Source organism: Arvicanthis niloticus, chromosome 4, assembly GCF_011762505.2.
Source record: "Arvicanthis niloticus isolate mArvNil1 chromosome 4, mArvNil1.pat.X, whole genome shotgun sequence".
Lineage (NCBI taxonomy): Eukaryota > Metazoa > Chordata > Mammalia > Rodentia > Muridae > Arvicanthis > Arvicanthis niloticus.
Window position 1 is genome coordinate 37,723,698 of NC_047661.1, and position 23,582 is coordinate 37,747,279.

General features: G+C 39.1%; 1 protein-coding gene across 3 annotated transcripts in view; it reads left to right on the plus strand.

Moving 5' to 3' along the window:
- Trpc4 (transient receptor potential cation channel subfamily C member 4) overlaps nt 1-23,582 on the plus strand; it is a 161,476-nt gene that overhangs the window by 123,724 nt on the left and 14,170 nt on the right. For all 3 annotated transcript variants that reach the window (XM_076932362.1, XM_076932364.1, XM_076932363.1), the window contains exons 6-8: nt 6,332-6,645; nt 13,483-13,678; nt 16,584-16,778. In XM_076932362.1, coding sequence (XP_076788477.1) covers nt 6,332-6,645; nt 13,483-13,678; nt 16,584-16,778 — 705 coding nt within the window. The remainder of the gene's footprint in view (nt 1-6,331; nt 6,646-13,482; nt 13,679-16,583; nt 16,779-23,582) is intronic.

Below are 23,582 nucleotides of genomic sequence, written 5' to 3' on the forward strand. Positions count from 1 at the left end.
CAGCCCCACTACTCTCCTCCCAGTCCTACTCAGAAATCCTTCCCCCCAATTATCCTCAGAGAAGGAGAAGCACCCCTAGGTTACCATCCTGCCCTAGGACATCAAGTCCCAGTAGGACTAAGTGCATCCTCTCCCAGCTAGGGGAAGAGGATCCAATGGCAGGCAACAGAGTCAGAGGGACAGCCCACTTTGCAATTGTTAGGGGACCAAGCTGCACATCTACAACAGATATGTAAGGGTCCTAGGTATGCCTTTGGCTAGTGTTTCAGTCTCTGTGAGCTCCCATGGGCCCAGGATAGTTGACTCTGTTATTTGACTCTTGACTAGATAATTTGAACATTTTCAACAATCAAAATTATTATGAATACAAACAGTTGTTTTCACAGCCATGGTAGAGTTTTTACATCATTTCATTAAACAGTTTTGGATGTATGACTTCATTCCCTATCAGTTAACAGAGGACAAGGACTGCTGCTTCTGTCTTATGAAGGATGTTACCCCCTCAAACCATGCTGTCTGGGACATTCTTCAGTTTTGCAGCAGGGCTCTGCAGGCAGCTGAATCCTAGTTGTTCTAGAATTACCTGTTAGGAAAGAAATCCTTATGCCTTTCGCTTGTCTTTTTTTTTTTTTTTTTTTTTCTTTATTAGCAAATTTGTACAAGGGGAAATTTTTCATCTTGTAAAGTACTCATTAAAATTAATACACTTTTTTCCTGTTTAACCTCTTATGACGGATGTGCTAGTCAGATTTCATTACTATATCAAATATCTGAGACAATCAACTTATAAAAGGAGAAGGTCTTCGGTTCACAGTTTGAGGGTCACTTGGCACTTTCTATAATATGCTGAGGAATGCATGGTGGAGCAAACAAGCCACCTGTAAAAGAAAGAAAGGAACAAGGATGAGACCAGGGTCCCCTCATCCCCCTCAATGTCATCTCCCTAAATGATGCAATCACATCTGAAAGGTTTGTCATCTCCCATTAGCACCACGCTGGAGTTCATGGTCTAACCAATGAGTCCTAGGAGGACATTCTGGATTATACTATGGCAGCAGCCATTTTCATGTTACATCCACCTGGAAGTTTTACTCCTATTGATTGATGAACTTGTAATGGTCATGAAGATGAACTAGCACATTTTTCTGTAGTCTAGGAACTTATGACCCAATATTATGATTCAATCCATCATCGGCTCTTAACAGCCTGCCAAGTCTTCATGACTCGAGTTTGACATACTTAGGTTCTTCTTCCTGTTCCCAAGCCCTCAGCTCTATCCAGAATCCCATATTTCTACAGCTGATTCACATTCTGTACCGTCCAGGTCCTTAAACATATCTGACTCTTCTCATGTTTTTTTTAGAGCTTCAGCTGTGAAGAAATTCAGAGGACAGTGCTCCCTTCAGGATAGGAACCACATGGCACATGATTTCACGTCTACAAAAAAGAGTTCTCAGAAAAATTATATTCATCAGAAAGGAAGAATATAGGGAAAATTACTTCACAGTAGGAGTGTAGTGAAACACAGTTACTTGAGTGTGTGAAGAAATGTGCATGATTGTCTTAGACAGGTGGGAGGTGTTTATTCTACAACACTGGGCTACCATTTTGTGTGGGGAGCCTTTGGGATTCTGATGCTCACTTACCTCCTTTTAAGGGAACAATGAACATTGTTTGATTGATGTCTGTCTCATAACTGCCTAACTCTGTGGCTTGGTGGTTTCCCCTTTCATCATTAATGAGCACCTTAAAGACAGAATTTAACCACCTCTCAGGATCCAACACAGGTTTCATAGAGGAGCAACAAATGAAAAGTCAGAATTGCTAGAACTTACATTAATTCTCAGGAAAGGGTTAAGCATTTATAGAATGACATTTTGGTGAGAATGTAGCAAAACTGAAAGCCTAAGAGAATCACAAGTATGGTTGTAGGTCCAGGGCATTCAGTACCAGACTACTGACAAATGGATGCAAGATACAGGCTTCATTTGTCAGATGTTAAGAACTCAAAATGTTGTCTCCAGAAAATGGAGTAGTTGAGAATATTAATACATGGCATGACCAATTTTTTCTTTGAAAGATAATGTAGCAATGAATAAATGAGATACAATACAAGAAAAAGCAGTTAGGACATGTCACTATGTCACGATGATAATTGAAGAAAGAGGGGGAATTGGTTTGAGATTGAAAGATATAAGGAAGTGCTTGGTATTAGATGCTGGGAAACTGGGTGCACCATCCTCTCAAATCTGGAGGCGTAAACAGAGGGATCGAATGATGATAGAGTTAAGTTTTTGTCTGTAAATTCGAGGTCTCAAAACCGGGAAAAATCATCCTGTCAGTAGAGTGTGCAGTGGGATAAGAGGGTGGGAAGTCTGAGTTAGGGTTAGCCCTGAAAGGTGAGAATGTGGGAGGTATCTGGGGAGAACTGGTGAATGAGAAGAGGCTGGGAAAGAAACCTTATCATTAAAGAGCAGGTGAGACAGAGGATCTTCCAGGGGTTGAGTTTAAAATATATAACATAATTAATTTTATTTATTTGTAAATTTACTTCATATGTTAGCACTGTATTTATTTCTGCCCTCCTTGTCTTTATTCCAACTCCTCCTGTATCCCCATACTTTATTTCAAAATCATGACCTCTTCTTTAATGATTTTCTCTCTCTCACACACACACAACACACACACACCATACACATATACACACTCACGCACTCACATAAACACCCTGCTGAGTCCATTTGCTGTTGCTCGTATAGACATGTACTTAGGGCTTGCCTCTTGGGATCAGATAACCTACCAGGGCTCCTCCCTGGAGAAGACTGATTCTCCTTGTCTCAGCAGCCATTGGCTGCTTGTAGCTCTTGGGGTGGGACCATGAGAGATTTTTCCCTATCCACATTGGTAGGTCAGCTGGTGTTTTCATTGTACAGGTCTTGTTTAGGTGATCAGGTGGATGAAATATCATGAATGTAGTTTCTCTGTCATGTATAGAAGACACTGTCTAAGCACATGTCCTGGTCTTCTTGCACTTACAGTCTTTACACTCTATCTTGTAAGATGTTTCTGGAGCCTTAGTTTAGAGATCTTTTCTTTAGTGATTTTATTTCTTTGTTAAATTTTTCTCACATCTTGAATTGTCTTCATTATTTTATTCAACCGTTTTCATTGTTACAGTCTTCATGGAGGCATCTATTCATATCCTCTCTCATATCCTTGAACATGCTTATAATTGCTATTTTGAAATTCTTGTCTTGCGATTGACCTAAACTGATTTTCTTGGGGCATGTTAACATAGGGGTGCTAGCTGTGGGTGGAAGCATACTGTCCTAGGTGTTGGTGCTTGTGTTTGTGCTGAGATCTAGTCATCTGCAGTTCTGATGTTTGTAGCGTTCTCAGTGTAGATATGTAGATATCTGGTCTCACCTTTGCTGGGTGTGTGTTCAATTCTTTGGTGTCTATTACCCAACTCTGACAGGTTGTGAACCAGAAGAATGATGGCTTGTTTTTTAGTGTTAGGATCACTCTGGGTCTTAGGGCTCAGACTCTGATTGCTCCAAGATTTGAAGTTCTGGTTAGAATTCTGGTTTCAGACTCCAAGCAGTACTGGTAGGTACAATGTAAACAATGTAGACTAGAGTTGGGGAAGGGGGCTGACTCTGGAGATCTCTTATGTGACTTTGGTCTTGTCTTAGTCGTGTTATATGGCTGTAAGGAGACGCCATGACCCCAGAAACTCTTAGAAAGGAAAACAATTCATTGAGGCATTGCTTGGAGCTTCAGAGGTTTAACCCTTTATCATCATGTGAGAAGCATGGCAGCACACAGGCAGACACAGTGCTGGAGAAGGAGTTGAGAGCTACATTCTAATCTGCTTGCTGTCAGAGAGAGAGCAAGAGAGAGAGAGAGAGAGAGAGAGAGAGAGAGAGAGAGAGAGAGAGAGAGAGAGAGAGAGAGAGAGAAGGGGAAAGGGAGGGAGGGAGGGACAGATGGAGGGAGAGGAAGAGAGAGAAAGAGAGAGACTCTGAGTCTAATTTGGGCTTTTGAAACTGCAGAGTTTTCCCCAAGTGACACACTTCCCCCAACAAGCCCATACATCCTAATCCTTTTAAATACTGTCACTCCCTGGTGACCTAACATTAAAATTTATGAGCCTGTGAAGGACATTTTTCTTCAAACAAACACAGGTCTTCCTCCACAAAAGGAGGCAGAGGCAGACTAGAGACACTCTGGCTATGAATGGCAGCCCATCTGAAGGAGATGGAGGTGGGTGAGAGGAGGCTGGAGTAAGAGGTCCCTAGAAAGAATAAAGTAGGTGAGAGAAGGAGGAACTCTGGTGGCTTACCTGGGTCCTAGCCAAAAATGGTAGCTTTGGGGCCCCTGTAGGTTGTTGGGGAGTAACAAAACAATGGAGGTGGGCTCAGAGAAGTGGCTGAGGTGGGTGTCAAGAAAAAATTAGGGGGACCTTGTATCCACACCACTAGGAAGCTGAGGCTCAAGGGGCTAGTGGTAGGCTAGAAGGAAGAACTGGAACCAAAGTTAAATTTTCAAATTAACATGTTAATACCCAACAATAGATTTAGAAAATATGCCCATTGGCCAAATACTTTATTCTATTTGGATTTAAAAAGCACTGTGGTTTCCAAAGCTTTTTAATTGCTTTGATACAATTGCTTATTTACTCAGTTTATCTGTTTGCTTTCTGCTTTTAGACAGTCTCACTGTGCAGCCCAGGCTAACCTTGAACTCACCAAAGAGCTTACACTGCCTTCCCTCCAACTCACAACCTACTCCCTGAGTCCTTGGGTATGGATTACAGGTGCACACTGCCACAACTATTTAGAAACCTAAGAAAATGTGTTTGTGTCAGGCGGGAGGAGACTTTTAAGGCAAAACAAAACTTAAAAGAATGGGCTCAAGCACTCATTGCTTACAGTTTATGTCTTTGTTTGTTCTCTGATAGGAAGCAAGGTGTCTGGGTCATCAAACAGACAAATTATTGATTTACATTGTAATCTTAGCATCATCCTCCATGTCCCAGTTCCCCAATGAGGGATGTGATGAGAGCCAGATGTGCCCAGTTCACAAGGGGATTATACCACAGGAAAGGAAATCGGAAATTATGATTCTCAGAATTTACAGGATGCAGCTGAGCTAGCTGCCTGTCTTCCCCCTGGGGGAAGAAAGACTTTAAGTTTCTTAAGAAAATAAATATTCTCTGGAGAACAAGGTCCCTGGGCTTATTATCCAGATGATGGAAGCAGATGGCTCCTGAGAAGATATCTGTGAGTCTCCCAGGAACCTTAGTAACTTTTAATGGTAGTTTGCCATTACAACACCATTAAACCCAGTAATATTGCTCAAAAAGCCCTGACTGCTATGTAATTGTGATGATGTCTGTACATCATCATTCCATAACAGCCACCAGACATACTGGACTCTGAATCCAGTGTGGATTCTTATATTGGGGCAAAAGTAGAGCCTCGTGCTTTCAATGATTATCCATTATAATTCTTTCAATCACAGCCAAGATCACTCACTAAGAATGGTTCTGTGTATGTCAGTTTCTGGGTAGAAATAGACTCTGTTATAATATGAGGATGATGACTTCAGCACCAGGTCATCTCTAACTGGTACAAAGCTGCTAATGAGGCATAGCGGCTCCTCTAGACTCTGAACACTTTGACAGCATAGAGACCCAATCCATTTCTCACCGCTTGCCCTCTATTCCTGCAATATTTCATGTTAATCCACCTAAATTTTTCTGTTATACTTAGATGTATCTGTCTGTGTTCTGGTCTAAGAGGATGTTATGGCATGTTATGTTCCTATTGTGTGTCCTATTGAACAGTTTTGAGAAGTTTAAATAGTGCTTACATTGTTATCAATATACTTCCCCTTTCGTACTGTATATAGTCGAAATATTCAAGCACTTATTCAAGCTCATTGACTGGGATTTTAAAAGATACTCATCTATTGTTCAGATTTGATTATTTTATAATGTCACTCAGGCAAGAGTCTAAAAGTTGAACCAGGTCAGTTGAATAAGAGAAGGTGTTTTCTTTATGTGAAGACAGAAATTGGAGGTGCCAGACTTTAACACACTGACATAAACAAAATAAGAAGGATGGGCCTCTACAGCCACATGGATTAAGTCTCATGAATTATAAATTAATGAATTTCCATCTTTGTATGGCTTACTCTAACTGCTGCCATCTTAAAGCATACGCCTTCCAAAGAGTGGCTGAGGTGGACCCTAGAAAGCTCCACAGACCTGAATTTGATTCTGTCAGCATGTGTGCTTACCTTGCCTTCATTTCTGTTTCTTCAGTACAGTGCTCTGAACCCACGGGAATCATGGGACATGTGGCACCCCACCCTGGTGGCAGAGGCTTTATTTGCCATTGCAAACATCTTCAGTTCCCTCCGCCTGATCTCTCTGTTCACTGCCAATTCTCACCTGGGGCCTCTGCAGATATCTCTGGGAAGAATGCTTCTGGACATCCTAAAGTTCTTATTCATCTACTGCCTTGTGCTGCTAGCTTTTGCAAATGGCCTAAATCAACTGTACTTCTACTATGAGGAAACAAAGGGGTTAAGCTGCAAAGGCATACGGTGCGAGAAACAGAACAACGCGTTTTCCACGTAAGTTGGAGGGGCCTTGCTCCTGGTAATGTTGGGCAGACCTGAGACTATGATGTTACAAATGTGAAAAATTCACCACAAGTATTGCAAAGGAAATGGAGAATTAAAGCTATGAATAATACAGGAAATGGAATTAACACAGCTCTGAATAGAAATGTAGACCTCTGGCATTAAGAAAAGAAATACTGGGCACATTTATTTCAAGTTTTAATAAATGTTTTTTCTTTTGAATGGCTTCATGAAAAGGAAGGGTTATGTATGCAATATATACATATGAGTATATATATATGTATATATATATATATGTGAATTGCATACATAGGGAAAATGTGAAATTCAAAAAGGAAACTATGTATTATTGACATCTTATAAGTATTCACACACACTCAATCTTGTTGAGAAATCCAAATGCTTTTCTGTATTTCCACATGGCCCTTCATATGTTTCTTTTGAGTTTTAGAGCAGTATAAAAAAACATGAGCATGTAAAAACATTATCCAAAATGAATACTCAAATCTACCCATTATTATTGCCTAGGTAAAATTTCCTGTATGCTTTCATGAGGATGAGCAGTTATCCACAGACACTGTCAACTGATGGCAGCTCGTGCTCATGAGAGACTAGTGTCTGTGCCACCACCTCAGAGGCTTTCTGCCTGGGTCTATTTCCTTCCCACTGTGAAAAATAAAAGGCTAGTAGGTTAAGAAGCTGGGTGACTTCTTCGTACACAGCAATCACAGTTGAACACATGCTTCTCTTGTCACCTTAGTAACCTTCCTTGTGGGTCCTCATAGAATTATATACACTGCAAAAGAGTAATTTTCTAGCTGGGAGGAAAGCAGACACTTCATATAATCTAAATCATCCGTAGCTGAAATGCTCTAGTTGGTTTAATCCTGCATCTGTTTGTTTCTATCCTGATATTTAAAACTCCATTTTAATTAACCAGCATCTGTTTATTTGTACAGTTAATCTCACCCTTTTACATTTGATATAAACTAGCAGTCATAAGAAACCATGAAATCCTGATTCCTCCTTGTCACATCTCAATTGTCCTCAAGTCTACTCCTTGGCCTTCATTAGGTCTCTCTGACTTTGGGCTGCAGGGAGGTGGTGGTACCTTCTTCAGTGGTACCTTTGTTAGCTAGGACATTACATGGTATCTTGTCTCAGATGGCTGTGATTATTTTACAACTCTGTGTGTGTGTGTGTGTGTGTGTGTGTGTGTGTGTGTGTGTGTGTGTGTGTGTGTGTGTTTTACTTTTTGTTTTCTCTTGTGAATTGGTCAAAGGCAATGAGAGCATAAGGCAATAAGTACCAGAACCACCACCCTTTTTCTATGCCTCTTAGAATCTTTCTGGATGTCTGGTGGCTGATTGTGTCTGTGGCTTTCTTTCATACCAAGCACCACTTCTCTTAAAACTTTTGCTGGTTTGTAGTGTATATCCCATTAAAAGCTATTTGCCGAGTTCTCCTCCTGTATGGTTGCTGCGTCCTTTCCATGTGCTATATTCCTGAAGGATCTTCTACACAGCACCTACAACTGAGTCACCTCCCTCTCTCATCCTTTCTAAGTTAATGGGAAAGATCTCATTCACAGCCCATCCCTTCTCACTTGCCTGATTCCTTTGATGGGCTATTCTAACACTGTCCTGGTTTATGACACCCTAAAATTTCAAGGCACCCTTTTGTTCCTAATATTGTTTTATTAGTAAATAATTGAATATAACATCAGACCAAAAACATTTTAGTTTAGATGTCCAATATAAATTACCTGATATAAATCTAGTCGCCAAATAAATATGTTGGATTATTTTAACTTAAGTATGGTTTTATTTTATCTATACCCATGATTTCTTTCATGACTTGAAAAGCAATAGATAATTGTATACCTCAGATATTGTAGGACTAAGTCATCTGACACTCTCCCCCAAAGATGTTTCATCTAAATTATTTTTTTCTGTAAATGACAATTATGTTTTCTCAATGATATTAAAAGCTAAATAATACAACTAACTCTGATATTATTAAATAGGCTGTGTCAGGCTTAAGCTTATCCTTAGCTGACTCTGTTTTTATGTAGCAGATGTCTGTCACTGTAAGAGGGACATATGGTGATACTTGGTGTCTCTTGTTATCTATCTACAGTCGATCTCTGCTTTCTTTCACATCCAGTCTTTCTCCCACAAAAAATTTCATCTTTTATTACCCATCGTTTCAGAGACCATATTCCAAATGGCATTAAAATTAATTCATACAAACTGCCTAACACAGTATCTGTGCTATCATCCGAGGTCCCCAAAGACAGTAGCAAATCTGAAACAGTATTATTTTGGGTAGAGTGCCAGTTCTCCTTTGTTTCATTAACTTCTTACCCTTCTCCCCCAGACTGCAGTTGTCTGTCCCCTTTCTTTTATCAATGTTACTCTGTATGAACATGTTTCTTCACCTCTTGGTCATTCTTCATTTAGCTCCTGCCTCCAAGACTTCACCAAAATTACTTAAGAAAGTAGAGGGTAGGACATTCTGACCACTGGTTCTAGTCAGTGTTTATCATCTTAGGTCATACTCGCTGTGACTCCTGAAAAAAAATTCCAATCATGGGCAGCTCACCAATCTCTTTCCAAAATTTCCCTCCCTCATTCTCAGCTCTCTTTTCCAGTTTTGTCATAATCCACCCACTCAGAGATCAAGTGAAACAGAAACCTGGGTTTAGCATTGTGCCTTCCTCTTCCCATCATATGGCCTTTGTTAAATTCCCACCATCAGTATCATTATCTTGGCAATATCTTCCTTTGCTCACTGTCTGAGACTAAGTCTACATCCTCTGGCCACTGAGTTTGTCCTGTCCTATCTGTCTGTCTGTCTATCTGTCTAATTCCTTCTCAGGAAAGGTATTTCTAGACCAAGATTAGAGACTCCACAATTTAAAGTACCCAAATGATTTCCTGCCTCTTACCAGATTCACCTCTGGCCTTAGCTGGACCATCTTGGTCCTTCAGTGATCTGGCCTTTACCTCTTTTAAGTTTTGTTTCCAGGATCCTAACATTATTTTAGGATTTCCTGACAAATTGGTTCTGAATCCGCAGTATATTATTTTCCATTTCAGTGCCCCCTATTTTGCCTTCACATTTCTCAAATTTTCATTCTTCTCAGACATACTTTTTCTAACACACACCCCAGATGTGCCCGCTCTGCACTCTCAGTGAGTATAGACTGTGCCTTGATTTTCATACGAGTCTGCATTTGTCATCAGCAAATCACTGACATGGAAAAAATGCATGTCACTAAAAGACACCAACTATTTGGTATCTGAAGTAATTCTGTAAAGGGACTCTCCTGTGAAGAGGGAGGCCATGAGCTTTAGCACAGTTCTGATTAGGCCAAGCTCATTTGTATGTATTGCAGTTGGAGCCAAAGTTCTAATGTCTTATGCTGGCTAGCTAAGGTCACACTTTATGTATTTTAATGTGACCTTGTTAAGGTAGACATCAAAAAGTAAATGTTGAGTTGGGTCTCAGCACGAGTCTGTTTGCTCCTCATTTCAGTCTCCTAGGACAAAAGGAAATGTCAGCTCAGAACACCATACCTTTTATTACTTTATTTTGTTTTTTTTAGCTCTCAGCATTTAGGAGAGAAGGATCATGGTCATTTAAAGAAAAATAACAGCTAGAAAATACCTTCAAAGGGGAATAAATAAAATGCTATTTTGATAAAAACAAAACCCTGACCCATATAAAGTGGGTCTTGAGTTTAGAGATCACCAAAGATTTTGTGGCACATCAGTTAATTAGGTTGTGGCATTACCTTGGGAAATTAATGAGCATTTCCTAAAAACATCAATTTTTTCACTAACACAATGTGGAAAATCGAAGCCACATTAAGGACCTCTGAGATGTGATTCAGCTAACAACTCCTAAATTTATGGACAGTGTGGGTCTCTGTGGATTTGAGAATCAGTAATGATTAAAATATTCCTAGAAGCAATGGCTTTGAAATATTAACCTACATAAAAGTCCAACAAAGAAACAACTCATCCAGGGATACCTTAATACGAGGAGCTTAGTTCACCCAAGGAGCAGATATATTTTAGCTAGGCAAAATGTCCTATAAATCTCCCCACTGTTTTATCCCATTAAACAAAGGGAAAGGAAAAAAGAAAATTCTATACTTGGTCACAAAATGTCTTTGTGCATTTCCCAGGCTGAATCTTAATTTTTTAAATGCCTGTAGACATTTGCTAAATGACTGGTGAACATTCTCTAAAAAAATTAGTTCTTTCAGACAGAAGCAAATGGGGACTTTCAACCATGGCGTCCTTTTAATCTGCATGGTTGCTTTTATGGGAATGCTTGAGGAGGTGGCCATAATGAAAAGGCACTTGTCATGTCATTGCTGTGTAATGTTGTCTTTTCTTTCCTATGTGATTCATGTATGTGTGTGTGTATATATATATATATATATATATATATATATATATATATATATATGGTTACACATGTGTGTATGTGTGCATATGGAAGACAGAGGTTGAAGACTGGTGTCTCCCTACATCATTCTCAGATTCACTGAGGTGTGTCTCTTACTGAGCCCAAAGCATGCTGATTTAGCTAGATTGGCCACTTGCCCCAGGCATCCCCTGTCTCCACCCCCTAAAGACTGGGATTTATAGGCAAGAAGGAGCCAAACCTGCCCAGCTTTTGTGTGGATGCTTGAGATCTGGATTCCAGGGAGTGGCTTACACAGCAAGTGCTTTAATTACTGAATCAAATCTCAGCTCCATCGTGTAAAACTTCTGGAGATGCTCACTCATGTCAGGACAAATGCATCTGGATTATCATTATATATTCCTATTAATAGTCATCACTATTGGGAAAGAAAGGATGCAGTAAATCATATTAAATTCAAAGGATGTCTAAGAGTTATGAAAACTTAAGGAATTTGAATCTTGCACCAAATTAAGCTGTTTTTATGAACTTTTCTAGAGTTGATGGGTTCACTTGAGTCTCCATGACAATTTGGAGACCCATCTGGGCTTTCCCATATGAACACATCTTCACCATCTCATGTAGTAGTGCCCTTCCTTCTAGCTAAGTGTGATTAAAGCAACACCTTTATTACAGTTATCTATTGCAGCATTTAACCCTTCTAATGTGTAAAGAAAAATTAAATTTCTTCTCCTAAACTCAGCTTTTCAACTGATTGAAATATGAAGCTTTTATTTGTAAAAAAGCAATAGATTTGTAGAAATAAGGTCTAAGTGGCAGTTGAGAGATATTTAGTTAAACTTCTTTGATCATGAGAGCCAGAAGTGAATTGTGTCAGTAACAGGCACTCTGCTGTAAGATACACAGAACTGAGCCCTCAGGTCCTCTGAGCAAGGAGGACAAGCCCAGCTTTAGGAAGAGAGAGTTAACACAGCAGGTCCAGGAGGGTTCTGTCCTCATCTGCCTCAATATGATGCAGTGTCTCCCTGCATAGCGTCCTTTCTTATCCTGTGGTTTATTCATCCTTCGTTGTCTGCATCTTGGTATACATTGTGGCAAACCTCTCACATACCGTGTTCCCAGTGAGCCTCATAAACTCGTTCTCAGGCTCTTCGGGCACTTACATCATCTTAGTATTTCCACCAGAGAGGGAGACTGCTCATATTCCACTTAGATCATTAGCTTCATGAATCTGTCTTTCTGGGTCATCTGACCATAGCTGACCTCATATTCACAGGGTGGGCAGCTCAGGAAGGGATCAGGAGCTATGCAGTTGGAATGTAGTTGACTCACTCTCTGAATGGGATTGCAGTCTAGGCCTGGTCTTTCTAAACACTGAAATTCCATCTCCTCACAATCCATGCCTGGCACCCCAAGAGTCTTGTCTTCATTTTTTTCTAATAAAATATTAATAGAGTCGTATTTTAAATATGTCTAAGAGGCTAAAACCTCTACCATTGTCTTACTATGCCATGTTAATGTGTGACACAAAACATGAAAACAAAGAATTCTTAATTTGGGTTCAAGTGACTTTGAGACTATTATGTTTTCTCATGTTAAAAATAAAGGAAATTCCCCTTTTAATAAAACAACCAGAATTTACTTGTTAACCTGAGTGAGTAAAATATGCCTTGAAGTTAAAATATAGTATGTAAGCACTCTGACTCTATCTGTTGTCCAATGCAGTATACTATGTAAGGTCCAGTTATAAATGTAAAATATCTGAAAAACAAATATAATTTGTTTTAATCTTTTCATAACTAAGCATGAACCAGAAAAGGCATGACTGGCTCTCATCAGGTAGTAAGCTTTAGAATTTACTGTCCATCAGAGACGGAGGATAGAACTCGGCAAGCTGTCTATGAATAAATAGTAAATCTTTTGACATTGTGAGTCAATTGTTCTCTGATCCAATTGTGTATTTCTGTCAGCATGGCCAGCACAAAATAAACCATAGACAATACAAAAGTAAGTAAGGGTGACTGTGTCTCATAAAGATGCTAAGATAGAAACTTTACATAATTTCCATGTGTCGTGAATATTATATTATTATCTCTGCATTTCCCTCCAATTATGTGAGAAATTATAAACTATTCTTTACCACAGCAATCATATATTTCCAGGGTCTGAATTCTCCTTTATCCATTTGCTCCAGCAAACAAGGTAGACTTCAATTTTTGGATAGTTTAGTAAATAGAACAAAGGAGTATAATTTTTGTATCAGTTTGATAAAAATACTTTAAATTATTTTTTATTTTGTAATTTTTGCTTTAAACTTGTCACATATATATGTACATACATATAATATACTTTATAAGATTACATTACTACTTTCATATTTCATTCCAGGTTATTTGAGACACTACAGTCTCTGTTTTGGTCAATATTTGGACTCATCAATCTCTATGTTACTAATGTCAAAGCCCAGCATGAATTCACTGAGTTTGTTGGGGCCACCATGTTTGGGACATATAATGTCATCTCTCTGGTTGTCCTGCTGAACATGTTAATCGCTATGATGAATAATTCTTACCAACTAATTGCCGTAAGTTGACAATTTACTTTTAATTAAATATCCTTTCTGCATAACATTGTTCTCACCTCTATTCTATCTTATCATCAGAAAAAATAAAGCAATAATTTACTATTGATGAGAGAAAGATCAGAGTTGTAAATGGTTTATTGGTGGTTTATGTAAACAGTAGTATAGCATAAATGGCTGTACATTAATCCATTTTATACACAGAGTAACAGGGAAAATTAAGCCAACCTATATTGCCGGGGAGCCACCACCATCAAACAATTTAGAATGAGATAGGTCATCTCTCAGTAGCCCATCAGACTCAGCATCATCTCTGTTCCTGTGATCTGCTAACTCAGCATAAACAAACCCACACCAGCTTGGAAAGATGAAAATAAATCCTAGAGATTAATCTGGTAAAGAAAAAAATTTTTTCTTAAAGCCTAGAAAAAGCAGAGGTTGGAGAGATGGCTTAGCATTTCAGAGCACTGGCTGTTCTTCTAAAGGTCCCAGGTTTGATTCCCAGCACCCACATGGAGCTGACGCCAGTTTTTAACTCCACTCCTAGGGTATCTAATGTCCTCAGCTGGCACAGGCATACACGTGGTGCACAGACCCATGAAATTGAATTTCTAAAAGCTTAGTAAATACAACAAATATAGAAATGATCTTGAATTCTCTAGACCAATATGTGACATGATATATATTATTTAAAATCCTGGCTTGCAAACAACATAGCATTATTTATTCATAATCTTATAAATTCTGCCTAGGCATAGTTGCTTATCTGTAATCCCAGCAGTTAGAAGGCTGAGGTGGATAGACCATTTTGAATTCAAGACTATCCTGAGCTACAAAATATGTTCCAGACTAGCCTAGGCTAAACATGAGATACTGTGTCACAAAGCACAAAATCAATAAGCAAAATGTCTTACTGACTGATTATGATTGTGTTACCAAGGACTGTTATAGAAACATTGCAGCAATGGAGGTGGAGTCTTTGTCCATGTAAAACTTTGAACTTATGAACTCGTGGTCTAAGTCTACAGAGAATAGCTATATTACAAGTTGAAATTCATCATGGCACAAGACATGTATGAGAAGTTGTTCGTAGTCACACCTTAGTGTGCAGCATAGCTAGATGCTGTCCCTTTTTTATCTCATGTAGCAGCAGTTAGAGTGTGCCCTTGAGTCTGTAGCAGAACTGCTGAACTGCTACTGTGATCTTTGTTAAGCAGCACTCTGGATTTTAGTTCGATTTTATTCACAGAGGTAAATTTTTCTCCAACCTCTCACTGATGAAAGAAATGTTCAGGACATGAGAATATGACATTTGTGTGTTTGAGTCACAGGCTATATGTAAGAATCCCTTTGGCTCTATTGGCCTGAGGATGAACATCAGAATTTTTGGCTACACAGAACCTCATGGAACATCCCAGAGCCAAGCTTTTTTATTTACTTATCTATCTATCTATCTATCTATCTATCTATCTATCTATCTATCTATCTATCTATCTATCTATCTAGCTAGCTAGCTAGCTAGCTAGCTATCTAGCTAGCTATCCATCTATCTACCTATCTACCTATCTATTTGTAGATAGACATCACATACATCCAGAGCACCAGAAAAGAAGAGAAACCCATCCATCGAGCTAGGTATAGACAGAGTGCCAACATTTTGGGTTCCATAGAACAGTAGATGCCCCAGCTATGTACAGAAGAAAACATTACTCAATAGAATTGTGACACGGACTCATTGTTTTCTTTTAATGAGTCTTGTTTTTTTAGGCAATGGATGGAAAGCAATCCTCAGGTCTCACATTTTATTTAGCCCAAATGCTGAAACCATTGTAAGATGGGCAAGCATCAGGACAGAGTTAGAGAACCCTCAGTGTCATGTGAGGGAAACTCCTTGGGATGTGTGCATGTCAAGCACTGAAGTCTGTGTCTCCCAGAATCACAGCACTGACTCTGTGAGATCTCTTTTGCATTCCTGCCACCCACACCTCAGAGCCATAGAGTAAATTGGAGAATGTAGGGAGGTTAGCACAAGCTGTAGCAAAAGACATCTACTTTTACATTGATCATACATTTCTAATGCATCTACTGTAAATCAGTCATATCCTTGATTTCTTAAAAGTTCTTTGTCTCAAAGGATATAATAAAAACAAAGGAAATTAGGAAATAATTCCAACATTGAGGAGAGAGAGTAGAATCTTCTGTGAATGTGCCTCCGATGTTCTAGGTTTCTCTGGGATGCATAACTTGAGCTGAGCAATGATGTGCGATGCATGTAGTCTTGTGATAATGCTGGAATAGTAGATGATATTTGGCCACCATCCTGGGACACAAATATCCTGATGAATAGCTCTTATACAATAATCGCACCCAGACTCGGTGCTATGGTGGAGGCAGTATGCTGCATTGTGTGTTGGTGGGATTTCTCTGTAAATTTACACCAGTAGTCTGAAGGTGAGAGAGTTATCCATGTGGAAACATATCTGCTAAGACATTGCCTGAAGCACCAAATGTTCATCAGTGAGCATCTGTGCACGTGGCATTCATCTAAGCATGTACAAAGCCTGGGCTAAGATATAAAGCCACCCCTCTGGCTGGTATCTAATGAGACTGAACCATGCAATTTCCAGGGCTACAACTATAGCATTGCCTCCCAGTCATAACTAATCACCACTGTCTCTTTAATACACAACTGTAGATCTCTGTTTCCCTAGAGAATGATGGACAGCGTGATGGTGGCATATGTCCCTACTGGGTAAGCCATTGTCTATGGGAGTTAGCAGTGATTTTATAAGCCATCTAATTAATACTCCAAGAACCACTCTGTGTCAGGTTCAGGCTCTGTCTGTGAGGTTTATATTACGTTGTGAATTATAAAGCCTGTCTAAAGTTGTCATCTTCTCTCATTCAGGACCATGCAGATATAGAATGGAAATTTGCTCGAACAAAGCTTTGGATGAGCTACTTTGAAGAAGGAGGTACCCTGCCTACACCTTTCAATGTCATCCCAAGTCCCAAGTCCTTGTGGTACCTGGTCAAATGGATATGGACACACTTATGTAAGAAAAAAATGAGAAGAAAGCCAGAAAGCTTTGGGACAATTGGGGTAAGGGCACATCCTATTAGTATTACAAAAGCTGTCCAGCATGTGTTTGCGTAGAGTTGATTGTGGGCAACTGAATATGGGCAGATCTTATGACTTCCTGTCCTGACTGATTGCACACAGTGACGTTTAACTGTACATCACTCATGTTCAACTCCCTGACAGAGTAGCTAGGACTCTTCCCTAGCCTGTTTTCTGAATGAAAGACAACACTCACAATTCAGTGGGTTCCACCCTCTTCAATGAGACCCCATTCCGTTAGCCTAGGCTTGGGGACATAGCCCACTCTCTCTGTGCCCTGATTTCTAGCTTTTCTGCATTTTCAACAGTGATTTATCTGTGGTGTAGCTAATACAGGGCTCTTTCTCCCTCTGAACAGTGGAGTCCATGAGGAAAGATGCATGCTGTAGTGTCTTCAAGTCCTAGTGCCTAGCACTGAATCCATCATTTAAGATGATGCTGGCTGTTGGTTTGTCAGCCTTTATAAGTCTTTATTGAGGTCTTTTCCTTTCAGTCCTATGGCTCCAGGACTTTTTTCAAAGACATGTTTGCATCTGTTGCAATGATCATGTGGAAGTTTTTAAGACATTTATTTGATTTTTTTCTTTAACAAGCTTGCATATGCTCAGCTATCCCTATTTATCCAGGATAAATTCAACTTTATTATGGTGAGTGATCTTTTAGATAGATGCCAAAACTACACATATTTTTTTAAAAAAAAAATTTACATCTGTGTTTATTGAGGACATTAGCCTATAGTTTTCTCTCTTGTGTCTTTACCTGCTTTATCTATCTGGTATTATAATAACATGGGCTTCATATAAGGAGTTTAGAAGTGCAGTTTCTGTTTCTATTTTGTTTTTTGGTTTTTTTTTTTTTTTGGTTTTTTTTTTTCAATGATTTAAGAAGTACTTGTAGATCTTTGAAAGTTTGGTAGAATTCTTCTGTGAATCCATTTGGACCTGGGCTTTGCTTTTTATTGTTGTTATTATTGTTTTGCTGTTTTGATTTTAATCTAGAAGGCTTGTTATACTCTTTCAATATTGTTATGGGTCTGTTTAAGTTAAAGAGCTCACTTTGGTGTTTTAAAGAACCTAGAAATTTACCTTTTTATTTTAGATTTTTTAACTTTATAATTTTATTTTAAAAACTTATTGGATTTTATAAATAAATATAGTAAGATAAAGCAAAAGATAACACAGCTCCCCCTTCACTTCCTCCCTCACACCACCTCTCCCCATACCCTCTTCCCTTCATCTCTCAGAAAGGGGAGGTCCTCCCTGTGTATCAACTCAAGCTGGCAAATCAAGTCACTGAAGGACTAGGTACATCTTCTCCCACTAAGACTAGACAAGGCAGCCCAGTTAGAGAACCAGTGTCCACAGGCGGGCAACAGCATCAGGGACAGCCTACACTCTAGTTGTTGGGAGACCTGCATGAAGACCAAGCTGCACACCTGTTCCATATGTGGCAGGGGGCCTAGGTCCAGCTCTTGTATGCTCTTTGGTTGGTGTCCCCAAGAGTCTAGGTTAGTTGATTCTGTTGGTCTTCAAACTAACTCTTTTTAAAAATAAGTTAAAAAAAAACCAAAGCAATACAAAGAATTGATAAATCTATTGATTAATTTCTTCTCTGATTTTTACTATTTCTTCCCACGTCCCATGTACTAGATTTGGTTCGTTGTTGCATTTTCAAATTCTTGAATGCCACTATTAAGTAATTTATTTGTGCTCTTTCTGTTTTCTTAGAGCTATACATTTCCCTCTTCAGAGGGCTTTTAATGTGTCTCAGAGGTTTTGATGTGCTTTAATTTCATTTGGGGAATATTTTATTTCTTCTTTGGACCATGTATTACTCAGTAATATGTTTTATAATCTTCATGAGTTGATGTGTTTACTTGAAGTTTATTTACTGTTGATTTTAAGCTTCATTGCTTTGTGGTCAGAAAGGATAAGTAGAATGACTTTAATTTTTATGAGTTTTTAAATATTGGTGTCCCAGGATATGATCTAATTTATTCCAGGAGCTTCCATGGACTGCGGAGTAGAAAGTATGTTCATTGGTGCTGGGGGGTAATTATTCTGTAGATATCTCTTAAGTCCCATTTGATGTATGCTGTCATTTAATTCTGAGTTACCGTGTTTATCTTCTACCTGTCCATTTGGGAAAGAGAAGTATTGAAACCACGTGCTATTACTAAGTTGGGGTTTATCTGCATCATGAAGTCTAGTAACATTTTTTATGAGATTGGGTACACCAAAGTTTGGTGCACACTTGTTTAGAATTGTAGTGCCATTGTGAGTACTCATACCCTTATTTGGAATGAAATGTCCTCATTTATTTCTTAAATTTTGAAATATATATTTTTCAAATATGAAGTTACAACACTTGCTTGCTCCCCGATCCTTAAAATATTTTTTTTTTTTTTTAGAACCTTCATTTTATTCTTCCGTATCTCAAGAAAGTTTGAAAGCCTGTCATAATGGGTTTCTGAAATTTCCAGGAAAACACAGTTTCTAATCTTTTGAGAATTTTATCTGAAAAATTTCTCCCTTAGCAGAACAATTTTGTTGAATTACCTTCAAATTATGCTTTCAATATTCCATTTCAATATCCTACTCCTAGACTGCTTTTCTGTCTGTCTTCAGCATCACTCAGACCACCTAAGTTTAGACTAAAGAATACCAAATTGCATCCAACAAAATGAATTCAATGTGAATGAAACTGAATGCCAATTGCTCATCAGAAGCTCAAAAACATAATGCAAGTTACATTTTCAAATGGAAAGATGGTTTTGTAGAGCAATTAATAAAGACTCAGAATTATGAATCTTTTTTTTACCTTTTTTTTCTTTTTTTTCTTTTTTTATTAGATATTTTATTTACACTTCAGATGCCATCCCCTTTCCCCATTCCCCCCCACCCCCCTTAGAAAACCCCTATCACATGCCCCCTTTTCCTTTTTGCATTTATACATTTTTTTTAAATAATGTTAATCATAAGCGTTATAAGTTTGGAATTGTTCAATCAGAGGTGTAACCCACTGACCGACCTAGATATAACAACTATCTTTGACTGGTGGAGATACATGAATATCTGCCTCCCTGTCTCCCCCCTCTTTCTCTCTTTCATCACCTAGCTTCTCCTATCCTTCTTCTCCTCCTCTTCTTACTCCTTTTCTTGCTCTCAGTACTCCTCCTACCTTAGCTCCTCCTACACATCACCCTTCCTGTTAAAATGAAACTTTTCTCTCAAAATACAATTAGAGCATAATTATGCCAATTTGTACCAGTGAGGTACAAGATAGTCCTAATACCCAGTCCATCATTTTGTTGACTAACTAGCACCTCTGTCATCTATCCTAACTAAAATATTTAGTTCTGAACCTGGCTTTAGGATGAATGTCAGCTGACTACCATCCACTCAAATCTTTTCTCTTACGGTAAATAGCTATAAGTTTTCAACCCCGTCAGAAATCCAGAATGACTGAGTTAACTATAATTGTGGGAAGCACAAAGCATAGCTTCTAAAACTTAGCCAATTTATAGAGACCTCTGAACACCTGAAAAGCCCCTATACTACCGAACGTTGGAGCATCAAATCTTCAGCCTTCTGGCCCAGAATCATCTGACAGACCTTGGTGATGCAGGATTATTAAGGACTGATTACTCTGTCTAGGCAGATATAATCAGTCGACTATTCTGCATGTGTGTCCTTTTCTGGACAGTAATTTGTCTGTAGATGGAGAGAGGCAATTCTTGCCTAGTGGCTGTTACCATACAACTGGAGTAACTCCAAGGATGCTCAATTTCTTCTTAGAATCCACGACAGGAAGCTGTCAGGAGCAGACAGGTCTCTAATCAATATGAACATTAATATATAAATATTTGTAGCGTCAGTTCTATGGACTTCTGATGTTTTGAAAACCAACTATCCATGCAAGGTAACCTGGACTGTTGTCTGTTCACTCCTCTCAGCTATTTCTAAATAAAATATGGGAAACACCCTAACAATAAACTCAAAAATATGAATTTGCTATAGTCCCTTAACTCATAGGTTAAGCGTCCCAAATCAGTTAAAAAGGTTAAAAAAGGGCTGGGTCTAGGCATTGTATTCCTAAATGTGTTATACAGGCACAGTGCCCATGAGCGTATCAATATTCATCTCATTTTTATATTAATAAGAGGCTCGTACCAATGAAAACCTTAAATTTGAGATCAAAGTAAATTTTGTACCATTTTAGAAATTATAACTTCATCTTGATAATAATTATACAGATTTCTACAAATAGGTTATGGCTATGCAATAAGTCCTAGCTAATCCCCCCTGTTCCAACAAAACCACTACTTGTCCCTAGAAAGACAGACCATTATTAACCACATTAGTCCCCAAGCTCAGGGAATAGGGGCGCTGACTCTTCTTTAACTTCTTCATGCTGATTAAGGGCGTTGAGATTTTAGAAGAGGGGTTGGGGGGAAGAGTAAGTTGATAAGCCTCTAATGCTGTGTCTTCACTGAATCCAGATGGAATTCCAGGACATCAGAGGTTTGGGCAGGTCTGCTCAGTATGCTTGATGAGTAGATACACCAAGGCTGTGTATTCTGCAATATACAATTCTCAGAACAAGTTTTAGTATCAAGAAAAAAAAAAATTTCCCACCCCCGGGGGCTGACATTTTTTTCTTAAAGATGTTGATTCTGAAGACTTTTTTTCCCCGCTTGTTAAAATTGGTTGTAGTATTTACATTTCAGATTTTATCCTCTTAGCCTACTTCCTCCCACCACCCAGAAACCTCCTATCCCATCCCCCTCCTCATGCTTCTATGAGGCAGTAACCGCACCTACCCCCCGCCACTATCCTCTCCCCACCCTCACATCATTCCCCCCCCCCACTGTGTGTTCATTTTTTTTTTATGGGACCAAGAAACTCCTCTCCCACCTATGTGCGACAAGGCCATCCTCCCCTACATATACCTCTGGAGACTTGGGTCTCTCCTTATGTGTTCCCAGGCTGGTGGTTTAGACCCTGGGGGGCTCTGGTTGTTTGGTATTGTTGCTTTCCACCTGGGGTCAATAACCCTTTCTGCTCCTTCAGTCCTCTCACTAAGTTCTCCATTGGGAAACCCCTGATCATATCAGTGGTTAACTGTGAGCATTGTCCTCTGAGTGTGTTAGTCTTTGGCAGACCTCTAAGGAGACAGCTATATCATGTTCCTCACATTATGCACTTCCAGCCATCCACAACAGTGTTTAGATTAGGTGGCTGTACATGGGGTGAATACCCAGGTGGAAAGGTCTCCTGATGGCCCCTCCTTCAGTTTCTGTTCTATGTTTTGTTTCCCTATTTGCTCCCTTGAGCATTTTTATTTCTCGTTCTAAGTAGAACTGAGGCATCCCCTCTTGGTCTTCCTTCTTCATGAGCTTCATGTGGTCTGTGGGTTGAGTCTTCACTAATCCAAGCTTTTGGGCTAACATCCGTGGAGATATGTTTGTGTAACTATCTTTTTTTGGGGGTTTTGGAACATTACTTTCTTGCTTTTTCTAGGTTGTAGTTTCCCTCCTTGTGTTGGAGTTTTCCACCAATTATTCTTTGAAGTGCTGGATTTGTGTTGAGATACTGTGTAAATTTGGATTTGTCATGGAATATTTTGGTTTCTCCATCAATAATGATTGACAGTTTTGCTGGGTATAGTAGTCTGGGCTGGCATTTGTATTCTCTTAGGGTCTCTATGATATCGGTCCAGGATCTTCTGGCTTTTATGGTCTCTGGTGAGAAGTCTGGTGTAATTCTTATAGGTCTGCCTTTATATGTTACTTTGCCTTTTTCCCTTACTGCTTTTAGTATTTTTTCTTTGTTTTGTACATTTGATGTTTTGACTATTATATGGAGGGAAGTATTTCTTTTCTGGTCTAAACTATTTGGAGTTCTGTAAGCTTCTTGTATATTTATGGACATCTCTTTCTTTAGGTTAGGGAAGTTTTCCTCTATAATTTTGTTGAGGATATTTACTGGTCCTTTTAGTTGGGAGTCTTCCCCCTCATCTATACCTATTATCCTTAGGTTTGGCCTTCTCATTGTGTCTTGGATTTCTTGTATATTTTGGGTTAGTAGCTTTTTGTATTTTGCATTTTCTTTGACAGTTGTGTCAATGTTTTCCATGGTATCTTCTGCACATGAGATTCTCTCTTCCATCTCTTGTATTCTGTTGGTGATACTTGTGTCTATGACTCCTGGTTGGTTTTTTAGGTTTTCTATCTCCAGGGTATTGTCCCTTTGTGATTTCTTTATTGTTTCTACTTCTATTTTTAGATCCTGCATGGTTCTGTTTAATTCCTTTTCCCTTTTGGTTGCATTTTCTTAAAATTCCTTAAGGGATTTTTGTGTTTCCTCTTTAAGGGTTTCTATCTGTTTACCAGTGCTCTCCTTAAGTTCTTTGAGAGTGTTATTTATGTCTTTCTTAAAGCCCTCTATCATCATCATGAGAAGTGATTTTAATTCTGATTCCTGCTTTTCTGGTGTGATGGGGTGTTCAGGGCTTGCTCTGATGGGGGAGCTGGGTTCTGATGATGCCATGTAACTTTGGTTTCTGTTGCTTACATTCTTGCTCTTGCCTTTTGCCATCTGGTTAACTCTAGTGCTGCCTGTACTTGCTGTCTCTGACTGAAGCCTGTCTTTCTAGTTATCTAGCTTGTGTCTGATCTCCTAGGGGTCCAGATGTCTCTGTGATCTTTTCCAGCTGCATTGATTACAGTGGTACCTCTAGGATGCCTCAGGATATGGTGCCTCCAAGGTAGTAGTCCAGCTAGGT